Below are 20,980 nucleotides of genomic sequence, written 5' to 3'. Positions count from 1 at the left end.
AGTTCGATTAATCTTTACTAAGCATCTGTTGTAAGCAGCTCTTCGGAAGAGCTGCAGTACAGCTGTGAAGAAGACATCATCCCTGCCCTCAAGGAGGTCATGGTCTAGGGGCAAAGGACACATATGGAGATATAGCTGTGTTGCTCTGTAGAGGTCCTGTTAGCATAGGGGACTGAAAATACAGAAGGAGCTCCTGATTTGGGTTTGGGGAGTTCAGGGGAAGCTTCTCAGAAAGAAGACCTTTGAGCCATGTCTTGAAAGGCAAAGAGAAATGTGTTAGATGGAAATCTGGGGGAAGGGCATGCCAGGCAGAGGGCATGCAGATGTGAAATAGCATGACTTATGGGAGAGCTACAATAGGTTGGTGATGCTGGGGCTTAAGGAGGAAGGTGGTGAGGAATGAGCCTGGAAAGGAGGGCAGAAACCCAGCTGCAGCACGCTTGATGTGGAGCCAGTATGGCCAAGGCCACCCGTACTTTCCTTGTCTGCTCTCTCTGTCTCTCTGAGGTAAGAAGCTCCTCCACACCCCCCTTTGCAGACTAAAGAGGCCTAATTTGTCAGCCTCTCATCTTAAGGCAGCATAAAGAGTTGCTCCCCATTCTTTAATGTGTGGCTTACGTCCCACCACCTCCAGGAAGCCACCCTTGACAACCCTCTGCCTTCAATGAACTCTACTGTCTCGACCACACTTTGGGATCTTCATTGCTGTTTTTCGTCACCCCATGTGAGTGTAACTTGTCTCTACAGTGAGACTTTAAGTTCCTGAGGGTTGGGTACGTGAGTCACATGGTAATGTTTAATAAATACCAGTAAGAATGAATCCTTTAAATTTGGGTTTCAGGACATATGGCGAGTGTTTGAGCTTTGAGGTTGGACAAGCCTGGGTTTGATTCCAGTTTTATGACTGGTTACTAATTAGTAACTCTGGGCAAGTTTTAAAATCTGTTTAATGCCTCAGTTTTTTCATCTATAAAATGGGTGATGGCCTCAACTCACAGGCTGCTGTGAAGACACGGTTGTAGCTGGGGGCCAAGGGAAGCATTGAGGGCTTTTCAACAGTGGGGCTTTGAACAGGCAGCAACAGCGGGAAGACGCCTGAGTGCGGTGCAAGAGGAGGGCAGTGTGGAAAACCTGACATGATCAGGCCCTGTGATTGAGAGCTCCCAGCTTATTCACTAACCTGTTGGTGCTTGACAGTTACAAAGTACTTGGCCGGTGCTCTCACTGGAACTAAGGAAATTGAAGGCCTGAGAAGATAAGCAATTGGTCACATAGTGGGCAAGTGGCAAAGCTTGTGCTGGTGAGAAGTAAGGCAGAGGGTGGAGTGCACAACCTGTATATAAGGATATAGGAAGCAGTAATGTGCCAATAAATGTTGAACAGCTAGGAAAAGGTGTAGCAAGCGGCTTCCAGGAAAACATAAGCTCTAATTTACAGTGTTAGCCGATTTCCGTGGTGTAAATACTCTGATCGTGACTGATTTCAAGCTGCTAATGTGACGTCACTGTGGAGTTAGGAAGAGATGTATATGGATGATCAGAAGGTCATCTTGCCTGTGGTCACACAGCCATCCCTGTGGCAGAGAAGGGGTCCAGCCTGGGCAGTCTGACACTTGAGCCCAAGCTTTAAACATGACTGTCTTCCTCCTTCTCCTCCTGTTCATGACAGGATAGCCGTAACAAGTGGCATGAGCTGGCTCAGTGGCATCAGCTGTCAAGTTGCAGCCCATTTCCAGATAACCACTGATCTTTGGTGCTGGCATAGTTAGGGCTCTACCCAAGCTATCTCTCATCCTCATCCATGATGGCAGGACATGTTCTGATAGGTCCCATTTGGATCCCACTGGCACCGCCAGGAGAACTGGAGGCAAGAGTCTGGCCAGAAAGGTTAGCTGAGGCAGAAGGCAGCTTATGGGGGTGGAGTGAGTACAGAAATACCCAGGCCTGGAGTCTGTTCTCCAAAATTGATTTTTCACAGCCCAGAAACTGTATCCAGCACTAAAAAACCAACAAGAACAGCACATTTTTGCTACTAACAACATATTCATGATAATTTATTAGAAGATAATTAAATCTAAGTATGCGATCTGGAGCCTTGAACCAAGCAGGTGGCTCTGTTTGGGGATGGAGGAGTGGGAGGGAAATCAGGAATACAGAAGGGAAGGGCAGGGAAGGCAGAGGATGCTGAAGGGGTTGGGGGTAGGTGCTAGAGGGCCTGGTCATGGGAAAACGCATGAGACCCCAGGCTTGCATCTGAGGCCTGGTGCTGTGACTTCTAGTGTGTGTGTGTGTGTGTAGTGGCAGGGGTAGGGAGAATGACTATGTCATTGATAATAATAAGAATCAAGATTATTATTTTATATTTTATTTTTTTTTAGAGACAGGGTAATGCTCTGCCACCTGGGCTGAAATGTGGTGGCACTATCACAGCTCACTGCAGCCTCAAACTCTTGGGCTCAAGCAGTCCTCCTCCCTCAGCCTCCTGGGTAGCTGGACTACAGGCACTCGCCACCATGTCCAGCTAATTTAAAAAATTTTGTAGTGTCTGGGTTTTGCTATGTTGTCCAGGCTGGTCTTGAACTCCTGGCTTCAATCAATCCTCATGCCTTGGGCTCCCAAAGTGCTGGGATTATAAGCATGAGCCACCACGCCTGACCAGAATCAAGATTATTGTGCAAGAGCAATTGTCAGGTATCTGGGGTTGTGGCTTGTATTACAAGTAATATTTAGCTCTCAATCTCAGGGTTAATGGGGGATTGAAGAGGTGAGAACTGATATACAGAGGGGACTCTGGGCTCATTTGGGGGGAGCTCTGTCCCTCCCTGACCTGGACACTTGCTGCTTACCAGTCAGGAGAGCTGCTTTAGAAGTTTCCTATGTGTATATGTGTGCATGTGTGTGTGCATGGGCTAGTGTGTGCACACAACCATGTACACACGTGCATGTGTGTCCACTTGCTTACATGTTTTCTGAGTGTGTGTCTGTGTATGTGTGCATGGATCTCCTACCCTTTCCTCTTCCCATCTAGGGAGGGAGCTGCACAGAGGCCAAAGGGTGATGGGGAATCAAGAGCCAGAGAGGAAGAGGCCTGCCTTTTAAAACCCCAGGTGTGCTGGGGAATTCCCTCTTGGTGACTTCTTTTCTGATTCCTAATGCTGCTGTGGTTAGAAATGAAAATGAATTCAGCTCTGGTCCCATCCTTTGGAACCCCCTCTGCACACAGTGGGAGCTTAATAAATACTTGATGACGATGCTGAACCTGGGAAGCCAGCAGCTGTTCCTAGCTCTGACTCTCAGAGCCCCATGGGACAAATCAGGCAGGGAACGACCATGGGGGAATCTTCAGTCTTCCTGCCAGATCGCCCTGTGACTCCACGCCCAGCTGTTAGGGAAAGGGCTGGAGCCATGGTCCGCTTCACACACCCTGCTTTGGAGAGGCCATTTCTTCCTCAGCAGCTTCTCTGGTTTTTCCCCTATCCAACATTTGAACAATATTTATTGAACAACCACTTTGTACTGAGTATCATAGTGGAAATGCATCCTGGGAGACAGTATAGGATCTGTAGGGTCAGACTGACTAAGTTCAAATCCCAGCACCTTTAATTACAAGCGGGGTGACATCTGACAAGTTATGTATCTATGTTTGAGTGTTTGAGTGTTTTTTCCCCTTTCCTTTCTCTCCTTCTTCTCCTCCTCCTCCTCCTTCTTCTTCTTCCAATTTTCATCTGTAAAAGGAGAGTGATGACATCATTTTCGTGGGGTTGATGTGAGGGTTGGAAATAACAGAGAGGTGCCTGAACACGCCGCGTAGGCACTCAATCAATGGTAGGTGAGTTTATCCACCCAGTGTTAGGAGGCGTGGATCCCCCCTGCTTCTGTGACCTTGACGTTGTTACTCAACATCTCTAAGCATGAGGCTTTGTAAATGAGACCATACTGCCCACCTCCTTGGGTGTTTGAAGAATGTATCCGGATAATATATGTGAAACAACCTATCGTAAACCCTGGTGGTTAATAAATGTTTGCCTTCCCCTCCGTCTGCCCCCTCATCAGGGTGCACACCTCCCTTCCTTCGGAGGCCTTCTGTCCCTCCTCCCCACCGCCCAGCGTGAGCGAACATCCCTTATCGCCGTGGGCTTGCGGGTTGTGGCCATACCTGTCAGAGGAAAGGGGACAGTGGCTCAGCTCCGGGGTCGGGGAGCAAAAACTACAGTTCCCAGCCCTCGCTGCGCAGCCACTGGGGCCGGAGACGAGGACGCCAGGCCCCTCCTCTGGGGAGGAGCCTATGCGGGGGGCGGAGCTAGGAGGAGGTTGGAGAGTTAAGCCAAGCCAATGAGACCAGCTGCTAATAAGTGGGCTTGGCTTACAATGTAACAGTGGCAGGAGGAGGCGAGCGAAGCTATTGAGCCAGCGAGGAGTGAAGCTGATCCTGGCCTCACACGCTCCTAGAGGACCACCTCCTGGGAGAGTTCTTTCACCCCCTCTTCTTTCTCCAAGCTCCCCTCCTGCTCTCCCTCCCTGCCCAATACAATGCATTCTTGAGTGGCAGCGTCTGGACTCCAGGCAGCCCCAGAGAACCGAAGCAAGCCAAAGAGAGAGGACTGGAGCCAAGACACTGGTGGGGGAGATTGGATGCCTGGCTTTCTTTGAGGACATCTTTGGAGCGAGGGTGGCTTTGGGGTGGGGGCTTGTGCTGCAGGGAATACAGCCAGGCCCCAAGATGGACACTTCTGGGCACTTCCATGACTCTGGGGTTGGGGACCTGGATGAAGACCCCAAGTGCCCCTGTCCATCCTCTGGGGATGAGCAGCAGCAGCAGCAGCAGCAACAGCAGCAGCAGCAGCCACCACCGCCAGCGCCACCAGCAGCCCCCCAGCAGCCCCTGGGACCCTCGCTGCAGCCTCAGCCTCCGCAGCTTCAGCAGCAGCAGCAGCAGCAGCAGCAGCAGCAGCAGCAGCCACCGCATCCCCTGTCTCAGCTCGCCCAACTCCAGAGCCAGCCCGTCCACCCTGGCCTGCTGCACTCCTCTCCCACCGCTTTCAGGCCCCCCCCTTCGTCCAACTCCACCGCCATCCTCCACCCTTCCTCCAGGCAAGGCAGCCAGCTCAATCTCAATGACCACTTGCTTGGCCACTCTCCAAGTTCCACAGCTACAAGTGGGCCTGGCGGAGGCAGCCGGCACCGGCAGGCCAGCCCCCTGGTGCACCGGCGGGACAGCAACCCCTTCACGGAGATCGCCATGAGCTCCTGCAAGTATAGCGGTGGGGTCATGAAGCCCCTCAGCCGCCTCAGCGCCTCCCGGAGGAACCTCATCGAGGCCGAGACTGAGGGCCAACCCCTCCAGCTTTTCAGTCCTAGCAACCCCCCGGAGATCGTCATCTCCTCCCGGGAGGACAACCATGCCCACCAGACCCTGCTCCATCACCCTAATGCCACCCACAACCACCAGCATGCCGGCACCACCGCCAGCAGCACCACCTTCCCCAAAGCCAACAAGCGGAAAAACCAAAACATTGGCTATAAGCTGGGACACAGGAGGGCCCTGTTTGAAAAGAGAAAGCGACTGAGTGACTATGCTCTGATTTTTGGGATGTTTGGAATTGTTGTTATGGTGATAGAGACCGAGCTCTCTTGGGGTTTGTACTCAAAGGTAGGGGCTGTGGTTTCTCTTTATACCTTGAACAAAAGGAATATGTAGGTAGCAAGAGAGGGATTGAGAGAGGGGGATTGAAAGAGAGAGACTGAGAGAGAGAGAGAGAGAGAGATTGAGAGAGATTGGGAGGGAGACTGGGAGAGAGAGGTGGTGGTGGTGGTGAGAGGCGCTTGCTCAGTTATATTGAACACTCTAACTTCCCGTGGTTTTCCTTCTTGATCCCGGGAGAATTCATTCCTTGCTTCCTTTGGGGGGTAGGGGACATCCCCACACACTGTGTCTAATTTGCAGACTTTCTGTTAGGGAGGATTAAATAATCCCTTCTGAGAAATCCCTTTTCCTCCTGGCTCACTGGTACTAAAGCATAACCCAGCAGCTTAACGCACCAATTAATTACACTCCGCCTTGATGTGTTTGCCAGTTCCTGCGACTTCCCCTTCTTTCCTCCCCTCCCTGCTCCACTCCATTTTCCTGAGGATAAAAAAGAAATAAATGTCTGGGTGGGGGTGGGGATTCCATACCATTGCCCAAGTCCCTTCTCTCCCTGTCTTCTTCCTCTCTTCCCAAGTTTCTATTTCCCTCCTCTTCTCAGAAACACTCAGGCAAAACAGAAAACCATTCATGACCTGTGTCTCCCGAGGGCATGGGGTAAAAATATAGGTGGAGGAAATCAGTGGTCCTTTCCCTCAGGAGAGAGGACTCAGAATAAACCTGCTGCTGCTTTGTAAACATCTCCTGATAAAATGGCTACAGGTGTTACCTGGGCAGAGCAGCTGGGCGCCGCCTTGGCATCAGCTGGGGGAGCACCTCTCCTTGGGATGGGATGACAGGGCTTGCCAGGCGGTCCCCGCGAGCCCGCGCCCCAGCTCAGCCCCAGTTCTCCCCTCCCACCTCAACTCCTTCTCCTTGGGATAAATAAAGATGAGTGTGTGTGTGAGTGCGCGCCCGGATGGAGAACAGCAGGCACTGGCTTTAGGGGGGAGCTGGCCCCACTGCTCCAGCCTCTCAGTCCAGCCCCAAGACGGAGGAGGGGGTTTCCCTCCCAGAGGGAATGGAGATGGAGGAAGGTGGGTTTCTGCCGATGCTCTGCTTGCCGGGGAGCTCTCCTGCTGTGGGCTGGAAGGCTTGGAGACCTGGGAATCAGTGGACAAGTACCCCCACCCCCAATTTGTTGGTGTGTGTGTGTATATGTGTGTAATGTGTGTACGTATGCATGCGCCTGCTTGTTGCTTGGATTTTTCTATTTATTTGTCATTTGGGGCAGGGGGTGGCTGGCCGGGCTGGCCAGCGCGTAGCTGGGAGGGGTTCAGCTGTTGGAGGTTTCAAATAGAGCTTGTTTCAGGCAGGGCACAGCTGCTGCGAGACTGTCACATTCCTTATTGAAATCCAGCCGCAAAAACCTAGGAGGTGCTGATCGGATTTCCCCCATTCCCAGCATCTCGCTTTAACCGGGGATGGGCAGACTTTCCCGCCCTGGAAACGGGTGGGGCAGACCTGTCAGACGACCTGAATAGCCAGGACCAAGACTTCCAGGCAGAGGGTCCTCCAGCAACCCGGTTGCTGTCAGTGGGCTGCCCCAGCGGAGGGCAGCACCTGGAAGCCGCCTTAGTCAAAATAGCTCAAGGATGAGCGTCTCAGCGAGCAGAAGCGAGTGGGGTTTCCCCTGGAATCGCAGCTCACTTAGTCATTCCCTGTAATGAGCCTTTGCGTCTGCGGGTCCTTCTGCTCGCTGCCTTCTCAGAACTGCCTTTCCTGCTGGGCGCTCCAGGAGATGGGGCCGGCAGCCTCGCCAGGGCTGGCAGCTGCCCTGGTCACAGTCCTGGCTCTCTCCAGTCCTCCCTTGGAGATCAGGGGCCCTTGCTGGGGAAAACTGATGAAGGCCCCAATGCAAGGGGGGTGTGGGGAAGGGGCAACCCCAGCATCTTCTCTTTCAGTGACACCGTGGTCAGAGTTCTTAAGGAAATGGCTCTTCCCAGAGGCAGTGGCTGTGCACAGGATCTATGCACATTTGTCTTAATGTGACGGGAGGGTCACCACTCTTCAGGATCGGGCCCTCCTCCCTGCCTGAGGCAGGTGCCAACCCTGAGGGGGAACTCAGGGAAAGGGGCTTTCCCAGAGATGCGGAAGGCAGATTTTAGGTGAATGAAGGGGGAGGCCACCTGAGGTGCCTGGCTTCCCCCATTTCTGAATCACGGACCCTCCTAGCAGCAGTGGCGTGCACCGAGGGGACAGCAGCTGAGAGGTCCTTCTTGCCTCAGTTGCCACTTCCTGTGTGCCTTGGAGCTGCTCCTGAGATAAGCAGAGTTCATTGAACTTGCTCACCCACTCACCCATCCCTGCACTGGCCATCCAGGTTTTGAGTCATTTATGGAACAAGTATTTTCTGGGTGTCTCCTGTGTACCAGGCCCTGTAGACACCCTCTCTCCTGGTGGTAAATGGGATGATTTCAAGGAACTGGGCCAGAGTTGGAATCCCAGCTCTGCCACTACTATTTGTGTGATCTTGGATAAGTCATGGAGCTTTAGCGAGCCTGTTTCCCCAGCTGTCGAGGAGGGAGAACTAAATTAGAGACACGTAAGGCACGTATCTGCCTGCTCAACAAATGGGACCTATGGTGATTGTTATTGATGATGACAATGATGAGAGGAAAGGAGATGTCTTTTTCCTGTTATCTAATTCTGGCTATAAAATGAGTTGGGGCCTTAACAGATTGGGATCTAAGACTTGTCAATGCAGTGAGAAGTTGTATCTGGGAGGGAAGAAGTTCTGAGAAGGGACTGGGTCTGACTAGAGACCGCCTTTAAACATGGTCTGTTCTTGGGGGGAGATGAATATCTGTGTCCCAGTTTCATGGAGGAACTGGTCTCTTCTCCTCCATAGTCTGGGTAAGATGAGGAGTCACAGCCCAGGAGAGCTCAGGGATATTCAGTGGATCCTGGGGAGGGATGGGTGACAGTCTTTTGCTGGAGAGTTCTGTGTGCCTGCTTGGCCCTGCTGACGAGTCTGGGGGCAGGTGGATGGATGAGGCAGCCTCAGGGGTACCAGGCAGATTAGGTAATTCTGCCCTGCCAATGGCAGCTCCCACTCAAAGGCTCTTGGGAGGGGATTTTTCCCCAAGTGATTGAAGATTAACTAACCTTGTGCCTGAGCTGCTGCTTTCTGAAGTTCTCTGCCTTTTTTCCCGTGGGGTTGTGGCCTTGCTGTTTACCTATGTTTGGTGGGTGCCTGTTGCTGGGGGAGCAACTTATCATGCAGGCCTGGGTCTCTTGAAAAGGAGGGTGGCATGTGCCCCGAGCATGTTCAGTTAATGCAAATGGGAGCCAGTGTGAGGGGGTTGAGCAACGGGGACAGAACATCCCCAGCTCCCGCCTCACAGGCCTGTAGGTGCTGATGTTGGAAGGAAGCTCTGCTATGAGGCATCAGCATGGAGCAGGGAGGTGGGGCTTGATTCCTGGGTGAGCTCAGATTAAAGGGGAGCTTCTCATTATTATGCCTGGGACATGAGATCAAATGGCAGAGAGATGCCTGAGATGGCCCCAATAGGCTCCTAAAGGTACCAGGTGACCCTTGAACCAAATGAGGAGTCCCTTTTTTTTTTTTTTAATAGGCAGGTTTACTCTCTGAAGGCTTATACATTGTGACGAGGCCTGGTCTAGAGATTCTGTTGAGAGTCTTAGTCACGCCATCTCTACCTATCAGTGCCACCCAGATAGAGCAGCAAGGACCTGTGAAGTCCTTCTTGGTGTTCTTTATTTTCTTTTAGAGCTGGTTTGGGACACACCCACTCCATTGCATTAAATTACCTCTATGCTCTCTTCCCTGGGTTCAGAAAGAATTAGGGAGGGGAAAGGCCTGGCTGCCCTCCCCTTTCCCCAGGCTGTGACTTCACCACCCTGGCTCTGACATCATGTTGGTGGCTGAGCTGGTACCTCTGTGTGGCTGGCAAGGCACCCATGGGCCTCATTTCTCAGGACCTCAGGCGTTGGACTGCGGGATCTTCTCAGGGAGGCTGGAGGGTGCTGGTGCGGCAGCGCGGCTCTTCTTTCCCACCAGTCTGTACAACTTCCAGCCACTTCCCCATGCCTGGCCTCGAAACTAGTCTGCATCTCTCCTCCCAGGCAGAACCAGTCCTCTGCCCGCTCCCCCACCATGGCCCCGTCTCGCCTGCCCCACCGACGTCCTGCCCCTCTGCTCCTCTCTGCTGCCCCTGCCTGGTCTCGTTGCTGGGGTAACCCAGGTGGCAGAGAGGAGCTGGTGTGAAGGTGCTTATCTGGGTTGCCTTGTCTGCTCCCATGGTGGCTTCTTTTCCCACCTCTAGTTACTCTTTCTTCAGACAACCTCATAGGAGGCCACCCTGGTGGCACAGGCTTCTCCGCATGCCCAGGGGAGCCTGGTCCTCTGGCCGTTCACTCTTTAAAGAGAATGGCCAAGGCTATTCTCTTAGGCCAAGGCCAACTTGTCTGTCTCTTTGCAGACCTCAAAGAGGTCCGGGAGTTCATCCCCAGCCTCCAGACCAAATGGCTGAGTAGTATCACTGGTTCCAGTTCTGATCCTCTGCTCTCCCTGGTCACAGAAGCCCTGTCTGCAGAAGGGCAGAGCAGCAGCCCAGGCGTGGCTGGCCAAGTGGCTCTGCACCTTCTCTTTGGACCCAGGTACTGTTTTGGGATAGGTTGTTGGCTGTCACAGTGTCCTGGTATTTTTGAGAAGATGCCTCTGGGTACTGGTGCCTGCGTTTCAGGCTATGGTGGAAAAGTAGGAGTAGGATAGATCCTTTCCAGCCCTTTCCATGGACCCTCCCTGTGGGGTGACCTGCAGGACCAGGATGCAGAAGGCAGGAGACTGGTTGAGAGCCTGTGAGCCCGCTGCTGAGGGCCCTAGGCACACATTTTGTCTTCACAGGTCACACTGAGTGTGTCGGCCCACAGGAGGGTGAGCGTGAAAATGGCCTCTGACAGCGTGAAAATGGCCTTCTCTGCCGCCCGCCCCAGGGTGGTGGTGACTTTATTTATAATCTTTGTGGACAGTCTGTAAATGAGTCAAACATTTGTAACCCACAGGGGGACAGCTAACTTTTTATATATGCTTCTCCTTTGCGTGTCATCACACTATTTATAACTGCCCTGGGGAAAGACTTCATCACACATCCGGACTTCCCTTCCCCACAGGCGGCGTTACCCGGGTGCTCGGCCAGGGGCATTCTGACTGGGGCATTTATCTCCTGCATAGCCTAACTAGAAAGCCACTGATGGCCTCGCATTTCTCTTATTGCGCTTTCAGGAAGAGGGATTTGTAAGGCTATGGCCAAAAGATCTGCTTTAAAAAATGTAAGGTACAGAAAATCAAAATGAAAAGAAATTTGAGTAACCTCTGTAGAGAATCCGGGGCCTGGATGGAAATGTAAGATCAGAATAGAGTGCTTCAGTTCTGTTGCAGTTATTTGTGAAGCACATTTGGGGGAGAAAATGAGTGTGTGCGGGGGTTGTGAGGGGCGGCTATATATTGATGAAATACCACTTTACTCAGCTCAGTGACAGGGAGACCAGCACGTTCATTCGTAGTTCTTTTCCTTCTCTTTCTTTCAAAACCCCAAAGGGAGAGCAAGAAAGCAAGCCACCTATTCCTCTTTAAATAATGAGGGTGGGGAATTCTGAGACTGTGCTGTTCCCAGGAGCTGTGGGGAGGAAAATTCTAGTGCCTTTTCTTCAGGTGAGGAAAGTCCGGAGGAGGCGAATGGGTTTTTAAGTGTCCCCTCCCCCGACCCTGTCATTCCACCCCCAGGTGCTCAGCTGGGATCTGAGGGAAAGGAGGGGAGGAGCGGCTGGGGGCAGGGACCACGCTACTTTCTGGTCGCCCAGCACTTCAGCTGGGCTGGCCGGGATGTTGCTGAGTGACAGGAGAGGGGAAGGCAAGGACCATTTGCTGAGCGCTGGGCTGGCTTTGCATTACACGCGGGAGTACGAGGAGCAGGTCGTGCTCACCGCCCCCTGTGTAGATAAAGTCACCGGGCCACGCTGACACGCTGGTGGTGGTGGCGCTGAGATAAGAACCCAGGCCCGTTTAGCTCCCGAGGTCATGTCCTTTCCCGTGCCTGCTGCTGCTGGTTAGATTGCCCATATCCTTAAAACAGACAAATTGAGTTTATGGCCCTGAGACCTGTGATGCAAAATGTTGGGACAGGAGGAACTTTACCACGAGCTGGGCAGGAAGGGCTCGATGGAGGGCAGGAGATGCCAGCGCAGGACCTGGAGAAGACAGTGCTGGAGGGGTGACAAGGGCAAGTGTGGGCCCCCGGGGTAGCCTAGGATCAGGGTGAGATTGTGGACTGGCCCAAGGTCAGTTCTTGATGCCTCCTCTCTGGAGTCTGGTGCTGCTGCCCTCAGGGTGATACCGGGCAGGCTGTGAGGGGGGTAGGTGTGGGGATTACAGGGAAAATGAAAGCCCATCCTGCAAAAGCTCCTGCCACAGCCCCTAGCACTCCCACCCTCCACCCCTGGAGGGCCAGCAGGACCCCTAGACCTGACTGGACACGTCCATACACAGCTCTCTCACCCCTCACCTCTGCTTTGCTCTTCTTTTAGGCTGCCTTTTTCCTCCAGCACTGGCTGTGTGGCTGTTTATCAGGGGACAGTCACATGAGCTCAGCATCTTACATCTTACAAGGCATTTTCATCCCTGGGTCCTTCATGACCCTCACGATGGCTGGCCCAGGGCTCATGATGACCAACTATCTCAGGGATGAGAAAACTCGGCTGCACAGGGGTCCCAGGGTTCAGTGACTCGCTCCAGGTGCCCATCTCAGGAGAGATGGTTCTAGAATGAGAGCTCAGGTCTCAGTGCACCTCTGGTTTCCTTATTCCAAATCCCACCACAAACTTCTGCTGGGGATTTGGGTGAGGGACCTTGAAGGGTTTCTCCATTCCTGGTTCTAGAAGTTTCTTCTTCATTCTTGAGTCCCATTTTCCTGCGTCCCTGTCTGTGCCTCATGCCTCTGTTGAGCTCTGTCGTGGGCACTGAGTGCTGGGAAAAGGCCTGTCTCTGCTTTGAGCCCCTCAGGAGGTGCCTCTGCCTCTTGCTTCCAGCTTGTTGTGTGATCTTTTGTCAAGTCCCTTCTCCTCTTTGGGTCTCGTTTCTCTGGCCTTAAAGCAGGAGCTGAACTCCCTTCCTGTGCTGAGGCTTTGCAATCCGATTCCAGATCATGTTTCATCACAAGGATGAGCAGCCACAGTCCCGAGAGTCCTGTTCTCAGGGGTGTCAGGCAGCACCCAGATGGCATCCATCCCAGGCGGGCGGTGGTTTATGGTGTTGGTGCTTGGGAGGACTGAGGAAGGAGACAGTGACTCAGACTGAGGATGCTGGGTGGATTCCCTGTAAGGGGTTGGGGGGTCCCTGAAAGACTAGACAAGCCAGGATGGGAGGGGCCCGGGCAGGGGCTCAATTCTGAGTGTGAGAAGTCCGGGGAGAGGGGGCCGAGTGTGTAAGGAACAGAGCGGGCATGAGGACGGCTTCGGGTTGCTGCCGTGTGGTGCGCACAGGGGCATGTAGGGAGGACAGAAGAGACTGTCTCGTCAGGAGAGGCTTTGGGCAGCAGTGAACACAGGCCCAGGGCGAGGGCACAGTGATGGATGGGATATTTGGTAGCATCGGTAACTGCCAGGGCTGCAGAGTTCCGCACACTCAGGCCCTGAAGACCTGATATCCTTTCTCAGAGGTGGCCGGGCCTGGTAGTTAAGTTCTTGGAGCCGGGCACGGTGGCTCATGCCTGTAATCCCAGCACTTTGGGAGGCCAAGGCAGGTGAATCACCTGAGGTCAGAAGCTCGAGACCAGCCTGACCAACATGGCAAAATCCCATCTCTACTAAAAATACGAAAATTAGCCTGACGTGGTGGCACACACCTGTAATCCCAGTTACTCAGGAGGCTGAGGCTGGAGAATCACTTGAACCTGGGAGGCGGAGGTTGCAGTAAGCTGAGATCACACCACTGCACTCCAGCCTGGGCGACCGAGCGATACTCTGTCTCAAAAAAAAAAAAAGACTTGGGTGGCACACCAGTGATGTGTCCTCTGGGAACTTACTGAACCCAAAGCGTATTTCCTCAATGTTAAGAGGGAATCACAACTACTGGCTATAGCAAAGCAGCCAGCACAGAGCCAGCCACACACTGGGTCTCAGCAGCTGGCAACTGTTGCCTTTATTAGAGTGGTGGTTAGAAGATGCCACCTGGAGCATCAAGACTGGAGGGGCATGTGCGCCCACATCACCCCTCCACTGTCTGCAGGTGGCCATAGACGAGCTGGTGTCCCTGCCTGGAGAGCATGTGTGGAACATGCCCCTTTTCTCATGAGGTCAAATGGCCTCCCATCCATGACCAGCTCCCCAGGCATGTTTCTGGATAGATCTTGCTGGGTGAATCTGTGAGTAGAAAGGAAGTGGGCTGTTCCCTGGAGGGTGGGGCTGTAGTGGTGGCCTAGGCTGGACTTCTGGAGCCTTCTTACCCCATGGGGCCCAGTTATTCTACACTCAGTCAGCAATTTGTGGTCTGGGCAGAGCTAACCGGGTGTGGACATGCAAATCGGACAGGTGGAGAGAGAACAAAAATAAACCCGTGGGGCCAGGCCAGAGGCTGAGAGGCCTGGAGGAAGGTCAGGGGGACACACGATGACCAGGCAGAAAAAGTCTGAGAGAGCAGGGCCCTGGGAAGAGCTGAACCGGGAAGCTGGCCTGTGACAGAAGCAGGGAAGAAAAGCATTGCTACAGCTTGCTTGATGCGTCACCAAGAGAACACAATTTCCCCTTCAAGACTCGAGTCAGGGTGCTTCCTAGAATTCCAAAGGTCCTTTCTGCCCCTTCACCCTGCTTGGAGCGCCAGGGCTGCGGCAGTGGGTGACGTTCCCAGCCAGGTGCCAGGGGGCAGGCAGCAAGAGCAGCTGGGCAGGGGAAGGACGTGCCTAGGGCTTGCCCTTCGTGGAAGCCATATTTTTTTCACAAGCCCTGGTGGCAGGGTAACCAGAGTTGTATTCTGAGCAGAGCCTTGATGATACTAAATGAACAGCATGCAAATGATGTGTGAAATAATATGCAAATTGGCATCTGTTATTTTTGAGTCAGCTTGTTGGGCATTTTTCTTACAGGACAGGAGTGATGCTCAGTGTCAAATGAACAGGAAAGTCAGCTTAAAGGACACTCCTTGCAGGGGCTGAGCTGGCACCTACTCCTTAGAGCTTGCTCATACCAGGCCTGCCAGGCGACATCTATAAAGACAGTTGTTTGGTGTTTTACTTCAGGTTATAGATGGAGAGACCTATAAAGGTGGGTGCCCTGCCCAGGGTTACCCAGTATGTAGGGAGGAGGAAGCAGATGACCTGTTGCCTGGCCTGAGCCATCAAACCTTGCTGACCTGTCAGTGGCTTTGAACTGAGGGGGCCCTGCAGGGAGGCAGGGACAGGCTGCCTTTGCTCATTCTGGCCCATCTGCCACTGTTGGTTTTCCTTAAGCTCTGTGCCTCAAACTCTCTGAGCCTCATTGTCCCTGTTTGTAATGGATGTGTGGAGACTGACATCCACTAGTCTGGGGAGGATGACACTTGCTAATGGTTGGTCAAGTGGCCAGCCCAGCAGTGGGCGCTCCTGGGCTGCCAGCAAATGGTGGCTCCTCCTAGCCCCTTTGCCTGAGTTGGCACCTGCTTGTCTCCTCACAAGCTTCCACTAGCAGGGAGTTTTGCAGAGCAAAACCCCTTTTGAGATTTCTGATTTTAACAAATTGGAGTTTAGCTATTTTCTTTCTTTTCCGTCTTCCAGTGGGTAAGATGTTGGCCCCCAAAAGCTCCCATACATGGGAATGCCTGGAGCGGCCGGCATGGGTGATGTTACCTTCTCCCAGGGTGAGGGCTTGGGGCAGGCATGTTGCTCAGGGCTGAGCCACCGCCTTTGGAGGAGTTCAGAGCTGGATGGCATTGGTGGAGGATGCAGGGGAGGCCTCCTCAGGGAGGCACCATACCTGCCCTGGATGGCCAAGCTCTGTTGGCCAGACAGGTGTGCTAGCCTGGGTGGGCATGATCTCTGCCTATGCCTCCCAGCCCTGTGAGGAAGGCAAGGAAAGGACCATCCTCCTCCTTATAGGACCCCAAGGCCCATAGAAGTTATGCGGTGGCTCACACCTGTAATCCAGCACTTTGGGAGGCCGAGGTAGGAGGATCGGTTGAGCCCAGGAGCTCGAGACCAGCCTGGACAACATAGGGAGACCTTGTCTCAAAAAAAAAAAAAAAAAAAGTTACGTGACTTGTCCAAGGCTACTCAGCATTGTTAGTGGGTTAGTGGCAGGGGTATAGCTGGAATCTAAGAATTCCTGGTTTTAGTTCTTCCTGTCTTTTTCTTTTTCCCATCCCTCTTCTGGAAACGTATCCTGAACACCCACTGTGTGGCAAGCCGTGCTCCAGGCGGCAGGAGTGCAGAGAATCTGTGCCTTACAGACTCTGGGGGGGTCTCTCCCCAGCCAGATGTGTTGTTCTCCACCAGCTCTTCCTAAGAGAACATAGGCTTTCCCCGTAGACCTGGATTCGAACCCTGGCTATTCAGCTGTGTGGCCTTGCACGGCGGCCTCTTTATCTGGGAGGTGGAATTTTAATTCCTCTTGTGGGTGGAGAGGTGGAGAATTCAACGTGGAGCAGAGCTGGCACCCAGGGGGCTCTTGTCCGTGCTAGGCAGTGGTGGGTTTTGCCTTTGGTTGTTTCTTCTGAGAGCTCAGTGGCCTTGGGATCATACAAGGTCCCTCACAGCTGGGCCCAGGGTTCCCAGCCCCTCCTGCTCTGGGCTGGACCTGGTGTTAAGCTCTGCCAAGATGCTTTCCTCTACTCTGGGAGAGTAATGGTGCTGAGCCTGGTAGGAGGGCATTTTGGCAGAAGACACCTGACAGGGTGCACACTATGTGCCAGCGATGGAAAGATCCCTCAAGAGTGAAATGAAATTGATGCAAACTGAGAGCAAGTCTAGGATGGAGTTGAGTCATGAGGGTTTCCTCGTGGGTGGATGGGATCATATATAATGCTTGTGTCCACAGCAGCTTGGGGGAAATGCACCGCTTTCATAAAATGGGAACTTATTTTTCCTTTCATAAGAATGACTCCAAAGCAACACCAGGTCTTATTCAGGAGTGAAGAGGTGACAGGCAGCGGAGGAGAAGAGAATATTTGTTAAGGACCTACTATGTGCGTTTACACACCTCATCTCATTAAGCTCTCACAGCAACCCTGTGAGGTAGATATAATTCTCCCCATTTTACAGATGACAGATCCAAGACTCAGAGAGGTTAAGTGACTTTCCCAAGGTCTCACAGCTGGGAGGTGGTGGAGTTCGGATTTGCACATAGGGGAGTGTCTCTGACGCCCGCACACTGTGCAGCAGACACACTTTTGCATATCACACCCTAGACTGGGCTCTTTCAAGCCAAAAAGCTTCTCCTTGCCTCCCTGAGCTCTCCACTCCTGCCCACCCTGCCCCTTACTGTGCCACCCTCACTGCCCTTCCAGCCTCCCCCAGAGCCTCAGGGGATGTTTTGTGCTCTTGGAGGGAGGAGGGGAGGAGGGGAGGAGGGGAGGAGGGGAGGAGGGTGCTGTCAGTTTAGATACAAGGGTTTGCTGAAGCTGTAGGTGCCGTCTGGGCTCTGGGGCTGAGGAAAGTCTCCTGTGGGCCCTGGAGGGGCCAGCCGAGCCCTCAGTAGCATGTGTCCTAGTGTTCTCGCTGCAGCTCTGTGGCTTCCCAGCTGTGCAACTTCATTGAGAAAACTGACCTCTTTGAGCCTCAGTCTCCAGGTCTGTGAATGGGGTTAACAGTGTTTTCTCCCTCTCATGAGAATGGGTGTCATGAGGAATAAATGAGACAAGGGCATCCCCTGACGTGTTCTGGTTGGCTCTGGAGGTTCAGCACCAAATAGATGTGGAGCTCACAGACTGGTGGGGGAGGCAGGCACTGAACAAGTAGCAACAGGTCTGATGTAAGCTTTGCGAGAGACAAGGCCACACACATAAGGCTTGGGTTTGACCCACAAGCCTGAGACTTGATGTCCCATGCGTCTGTCTGCTCCCCTTCCTCCTGTTTCCTGAAGGTCCATCTCACCCTCACTTCTTCCATCCTCCCTCGTATCTGTCTCCCAGGCCATCCTCTGATTCTTCTATACCGGCCATCTAGCCTGGCATTAGGAGAACAGGCTTTAGCGCCGGGAAGATCTCCAGTACAGCGCTGGCTGTGTCACTCACTGTAGGCCGTGTGGCTTTGGGAAGTTGTCTCGGTGCTTTGATTCGCAGTTGCCATGGGGGTGAATCCTGACCTGGCCGCTGGGGCTGTCATGAGAGTTAATGAGATTGCTGTTTGTAAGGCATGGGACATGGTTTCTGGCACACATGGAGCGCTCCGTGAAGGCCAGCTGAGTTGCAGCTGAGGAGAAGCGTCCTGGGCTAGGTGTGGGCAGCTTGGTTTCTGGGCCTCTGTTTTGTCATCTAGAGAGTGAGAGAAGGAGCCTGAGGAGGGGATGTTTCCTGCATTGGCCATCTGCGGAAGGTCGTGAGCACCAGATGGAGTTACAGAGAAAACTGGAAGAAAGCTGTGCTATTCCAGCTGGAGGGGGTCCTCGTGGATGGTGCATGTTGGCAGGGTGGGCTGTGGGGGGCGTTCTCGTCCTGTCCCACAAGCGAAAGCCTGTGAAGACGTAGTGGCTAAGGGGATTTTCTCACTCTCAGGAGACAGCTGAGAGACAGGCCCTTCTGGCCAGCCTCCCTCCCTGCTGCCTCCTCCCTGCAGGCCAGCCCTTGGCACGAGGCCTGCTTGTCTCCTGAACCCTCCTAGCAGCAGGGATTTAATTACTATAATGTAAGTAGCTGTGGCTTGAGGCCTTCTGGTGGAGGGGAAACAGATTTGTCTTCTCACTAGGAGAATAAAAGTCTATGGAAAGGAAAAGAAATGTACTTTTCCCCGAGGTACCTGAGGCTGTTGGTCTCAGGGGAGCTTCCCTCAGGGCAGGGAGAGGGAGCATGGGTGGCAGCAGGAGGAGGCACCACGTCTGACTCAAGGACCCTTGGCGCTTGCTTTTGCTTTCTGTGGGATGACTCAGCTAAGCTGCCTCTGTTTCCCCAATGACCCTGCTAACAGATCAGCCTGACGTTCAGTAGGCATCTGTCAAGCACCTACCATATGCTAGGCACTTCGAAACTTCCAGCTGAGTAGCGAGCCCAGGCGGAAAAATAATTTTATTCATTTGACAAAGTTATTGAATGCCTGTTATGTGCCAGTGTATTGTTCTAGGCACCACGGATATACAGTCATGCGTTGCACAGTCTAAGAAATGTGTCATTAGGCGATTTCATCATCGTGCGAACATCATGCAGTGCGCTTACACAGACTAGGTGGCATGGCCTTTGGAACACAAGGCCGTATGGTGGAGCCTACTGCTCCCAGGCCACAAACCTGTACAGCCCGTTACTGTACTGAATACTGTAGGCAGTCATAACACAATGGCAAGTATGTATCTAAACACAGAAAAGGTACAGTAGAAATACTGTACAATGGATACAAAATACTATATCTGTATAGGGCACTTACCATGAATGGAGCTTGCGGGACTGGAGATTGCTGTGGGTGAGTCAGCCAGTGAGTGGAGAGTGAATGTGAGGGTCTAGGACATGACTGTACACTAGTGTAGGCTTTGTAAACACTGTTCACTTAGACTAACTACATTTATTTAAAATAGTTTTTTCTTCAATAACAAGTTAACCTTACCTTACTATAATTTTTGTTTGTTTGTTTTGTTTGAGACAGAGTCTCACTCTGTAGCCCAGGATGGAGTGCAGTGGCACGATCTCGGCTCACTGCAACTTCAACCTCCCAGGTTCAAGGAATTCTCCTGCCTCAGCCCCCCTGAGTACCTGGGATTACAGGCATGCGCCATCACACCCGGCTAATTTTTGTATTTTTAGTAGAGACGGGGTTTCTCCATGTAGGCCGGACTGGTCTCAAACTCCTGACCTCAAGTGATCCACCCGCCTTGGCCTCCCAAAGTGCTGGGATGACAGGCATGAGCCACTGTGCCTGGCCAAATTTTTCACTTTATAAGATTTTTATACTCTTTTGTAATAACACAAACACATTATACAATTGCACAAAAGTATTTTTTTTATATTCTTACTCTATAAGCTTTTTTCCATTTTAGAAATATTTGTTTAAAAAGATGTATTTTTACTTACAAAATTTTTTTTTTGGTTAAAAACTGAGATACAAACACACATTAGCCTGGGCTGACACAGGTTTGGGATCATCAAGATGTCACGAGGTGACAGGAATTTTTTCAGTTTCATTATAATTGTACAGGACCTTGACTGAAATGTTATTATGTGATGCATGACTGTGGTAGAAAAAACCCACAAAAGAGAAAAAGTTTTGCTGTCAGGAGTTTATATTTTAATAGGTAAACCTGATAGTAAACTATGTAAGTTAATTCTGTATTATATTTGATGATGATAAGTGCTATGATGAGCATTATGAAGAGCTTCTTCCCTCCCAGATACAACTTCTCACTGCATTGACAAGTCTTAGATCCCAATCTGTTAAGGCCCCAACTCACTTTACAGCCAGAGTTAGATAACAGGAAAACGACATCTCTTTTCCTTTCATCATTGTCATCATCAATAACAATCACAATTGTTAGGACCATTCTGGATGGGAGTGCAGGGGCTTCTGAGAGGAGAATGGTCATATTATTTTATTTATTTTTAAATTAATTTATTATTATTATTATTTTTGAGACAGAGACTCACTCCGTCGCCCAGGCTGGAGTGCAGTGGCACAATCTCGGCTCACTGCAAGCTCCGCCTCCCAGGTTCACTCCATTCTTCTGCCTCAGCCTCCCGAGTATCTGGGACTACAGGTGCCCGCCACAACGCTTGGCTAATTTTTTGTATTTTTACTAGATATAGGGTTTCACCGTGTTAGCCAGGATGGTCTCAATCTCCTGACCTCGTGATCCGCCTGCCTCGGCCTCCCAAAGTGCAAAGTGCTGGGATTACAGGCATAAGCCACTGCACCCAGCCTTTTTTTTTTTTTTTTTTTTTAAAAGACAGAGTCTCACTTACTCTTGCCCAGGCACAATCTTGGCTCACTGCAACTTCCGCCTCCCAGATTTGAGGGATTCTCCTGCCTCAGCCTCCTGAGTAGCTGGGATTACAGGCACACACCACCACACCCAGCTAATTTCTGTATTTTTAGTAGATACAGGGTTTCACCATCTTGGTCAGGCTGGTCTTGAGCCCCTGACTTCAAGTGATCTGCCTGCCTCGGCCTCCCGA

General features: G+C 52.1%; 1 protein-coding gene across 2 annotated transcripts in view; it reads left to right on the top strand.

Annotated features, from left to right (window-relative positions):
- Nucleotides 1–4,317: 4,317 nt before the first annotated feature.
- The window catches only part of KCNN3 (potassium calcium-activated channel subfamily N member 3), a 166,050-nt gene continuing 149,387 nt past the window's right edge, over nt 4,318–20,980 (top strand). Inside the window, exon 1 of one of the 2 annotated variants that reach the window (XM_031653347.1) lies at nt 4,318–5,649. In XM_031653347.1, coding sequence (XP_031509207.1) covers nt 4,720–5,649 — 930 coding nt within the window. In that variant the 5' untranslated portion in view covers nt 4,318–4,719. The other variant, XM_031653348.1, reaches the window with a different exon arrangement.

Source organism: Papio anubis, chromosome 1, assembly GCF_008728515.1.
Source record: "Papio anubis isolate 15944 chromosome 1, Panubis1.0, whole genome shotgun sequence".
In the NCBI taxonomy this organism is placed as follows: domain Eukaryota; kingdom Metazoa; phylum Chordata; class Mammalia; order Primates; family Cercopithecidae; genus Papio; species Papio anubis.
The sequence above is the reverse complement of the archived record's forward strand: the minus strand, read 5'-3'. Positions and strand labels throughout refer to the sequence as shown.